We start from the raw sequence: 3,599 nt of genomic DNA on the forward strand, positions 1-3,599 counted from the left end.
CTGGACTCAATCTTTCAATGCGATGAACATTCCCCGTTTGTAAGGAAACATGGTGGTGTGGATCTGGACCTTCTGGACTCAATCTTGCAATGTGATGAACATTCCTCGTTTGTAAGGAAAGATGGTGATGTGGATCGGGACCTCCTGGACTCAATTTTGCAATGTGATCGACTCGTTGGATTTAAGGAATTGTCTGGTGTGGATTAGGACCTCCTGGACTAAGGAATTGTCATGGTGGTGGTGTGGATTAGGACCTCCTGGACTCAATCTTGCAATTTCATGAACATTTGCTAGTTTGCAAGAAATCATGGTGGTGTGAATCTGGACCTCCTGGACTCAATCTTTCAATGTGATGAACATTCCCCGTTGGTAAGGAAACATGGTGGTGTGGATCTGGACCTTCTGGACTCAATCTTGCAATGTGATGAACATTCCTCGTTTGTAAGGAAAGATGGTGATGTGGATCGGGACCTCTTGGACTCAATTTTGCAATGTGATGATCACTTTTTGGCTGTAAGGAATTGTCGTGGTGTGGATTAGGTCCTTCTGGACTCAATCTTGCAATGCGATGAACACTCCTCGTTTGTAAGGAAACTTGGTGATCAATATGATCCTTAATATCAATAAAGCGATGAGTTGCTTTGGAATTTCCCATCAACAATGCTAAAAGAGATACTTCGATAAGCATTATTGAAAAGAACATGTTTAGCAAATTTGCCATCGCTAAAATATTAAAGACTACAATGTTGATACACACAAACACACAAAATGTATTAGGAAAACATAATGAGAAAATATAAATTATATATATGAGCAACAGTTTTTTTGTTTGAACGGCATGCTAATTGCAAACATTAATTTGAATGTCTATAACAAGTAATTTTTACTCAACAACTTAATTATTGTTTTGAAAATAAAACTATTACTTTAAAATAGAACTATTTGTTATGTATTTGGCAAAAAATTATTAAGTATGAGTAATAAATTACTTAATTTCTCAACAATCACACTATTGTTGGGAAAACCTTCTTATTCCAACAACAACTAGTTTTAGTGGTTGAAATTTGAATTGTTTTTTTAAATTATTTTACTATATTTAAGAAAGAGTTGTATCAACAACAAATTTTGTTGCTGGTAATAAAATAATTTTGGAAAAATCATAATACATATAGATTGATAAACGATATATAAAAAAATATTTTGAAATTTTCAATTTCAATCACCATATGGGGCATTTCCTTATACTTTTGGAAAAATATATTACAATTAATTAAATATAGTAAAATATATTAAAACTAACTCCTTTACTCTTTTTAATAAATATAGTTGTATATAAAATAAACTTACATCTTATGTTTGGTGAACTATATGGACTAATTTTTTTTGGCACTAAGTGTAAAAGAAACTTTAAATTCTAAAACCTAATTAGTTAAGATGGATTCATCTATTCTAAACAATTTAAATTCAATTTAGTTGTAGAGTTCTCAAGTTGCCCCTTCTCATTCAAAAATCCAGTGAGTTGTAGACAACCCGTTTCCCAAAATTACCTCTCGAAAGGTATAAACATCTTCTAATCCAAATGGCTTCTATCGTTAGCTCACTTTCTTAAAATAAATCTATGTAAGACTCCTCGAGTACATTTATTCCCAGAGATATATTCCTTTCCAAAGCTATCAACTCTTATGGTATATGTCTTTTTTATTTACCGCATTGGTAGTCCATGTATTTTGATCCCCTCATTCCTCTTAATATAAATTTTTATGACAAGCAAATATGGGATAGTTCATATAATAATAGATTACATGGAAAGTTATATTTACTACAGAGAGAATTGGTGATACTTTCAAAACGTAATTGTGACAAGTGAATATAAGAATTATCACTTTATATTTATTATTCAAAGTGTAATACCCCGAATAATATGCGTATAGAATGGTATTATTCGACATTTTATATCTGGTACTGAGTACAACCAAAAGTGTCTAGATGACATCCAATACATGTATGATAAAAGATACAATCATAGTACATATACAACATAAATCATGGAATAAAATACTAGAATAGGCTAGACAGCAAAAACAAAACAAAAAAATAGATAACAAGATCTTTAAATCCTTCATGTCATCTTTCCTTTTCATCAGTAATTCACCTAATTACCACAAATATTAAACATAGGGTGAGATATAACTATTTCAGTGCAGTTCTAACTACACCGTATGTCTTCTTGGTCATGGTGCTCTCATGTTCTACTCTATTAATAATGTTTCTTTCTCAACCTTCCATATTCTACAATCATAAAAGAACGTGGATCGAGATCCAATTGATCTCATATGGTGTGTGAATATCAACACTCGGGTCAAACGACCCATGTCTACCTCTGGATATGGATAGTTACGTGGGACATCTTTCTTGGGCCACAACTCTTCACATAAGTTTGGACACAGATCACAGACTCCCTAGTACACAAATAATGTCTTTCTCCCACCAACACTTTTCACATAATTCCGGACACCGCTCAGAGACTACAACCTTCATATGGACCATACTCCCATTATTGGTAACAAAATCTTAGGCATCCATAAAGAGCCTCGATATCCCCCAAAATTGTACATGGTTGGTTTCCATTGAAACCTAACATTCAAAACACATACCAACTAGGAGTATGGTTGTGTTTCCGAATAACTCAATACGATGGGATTTATATCACCCTAGGGTTTTCTCACCAAATGTATTATCTTTTTTTAACTTACTAAAAAATTATCAAAGCATCATCATGATTCATGATTTAACTATCTTAATCAGTTAGCCTATATGAATTTCAAATTAAATCCACCAAGGGTGGTAACCGCTTACTTGCAGAGAGTAACCAGTTATAGGTCGGTTAAAACTCAAAAATTTGCTAGTTTTTCATGTTTTCTCAAATCTGAATCCATTTAAGTCATGTACTAACATAAAGTGAACACTGACAACATATCACACAGCAGATGCATCATAATTTCGCACGCATTCATAAAAATCAACAATCAATTCATGATTTGTAATCAAGAAAAGAAATAAATTCAACTTAGTATACCCCAACCTATCATGAGTTTATCTTAAATAGTGAGTGGTATCTAGCTACACATCATTGCTACCCAAGTCACGAAAATATCATGTGATCTAACAAAACCTTTCGTGATAATGTTTGTGTAAAAAATTACCCTTTTGCACTCATGTCTATATTGAACACAGGGCATAGACCATGTCACCCTTGTCCAATTCAATATTGGGCCCTTAGACATTTATTCTATTACGCGGGATGAGAAAGTTCTATCTAGGTCACTCATGTCCCTTAGCATGATTTGTGGAGTGCCCGTGAACTATATTAGCGGCCATCCAATTACGGTTAATATTTGATCAATAAAAAAAATACTCGACTCCTACATCTATATATGGTTCGTAGTGGATTCAGGTCGAAGGGTTGTATACACCACTATCTCCATGAGAATAACTTATGACACTTTGCATAAATTTCTACGTAGAATTCTCTTAGCGGGTCAATCCACTATAAATATTACTCCTAATATTCATACCTATGTGAAGACTTGATTACTCTT

At 33.3% G+C, this 3,599-nt stretch overlaps 1 protein-coding gene across 1 annotated transcript; it reads right to left on the bottom strand.

The window, feature by feature from the left end:
- Positions 1-277: 277 nt before the first annotated feature.
- On the bottom strand, positions 278-721 carry LOC131628669 (uncharacterized). Its single transcript, XM_058899494.1, has one exon. It carries the CDS (start codon positions 719-721, stop codon positions 278-280), a length of 444 nt encoding a protein of 147 aa, XP_058755477.1.
- Between the last annotated feature and the right edge of the window lie 2,878 nt (positions 722-3,599).

Source organism: Vicia villosa, unplaced genomic scaffold (genome assembly GCF_029867415.1).
Source record: "Vicia villosa cultivar HV-30 ecotype Madison, WI unplaced genomic scaffold, Vvil1.0 ctg.000470F_1_1, whole genome shotgun sequence".
NCBI lineage: Eukaryota > Viridiplantae > Streptophyta > Magnoliopsida > Fabales > Fabaceae > Vicia > Vicia villosa.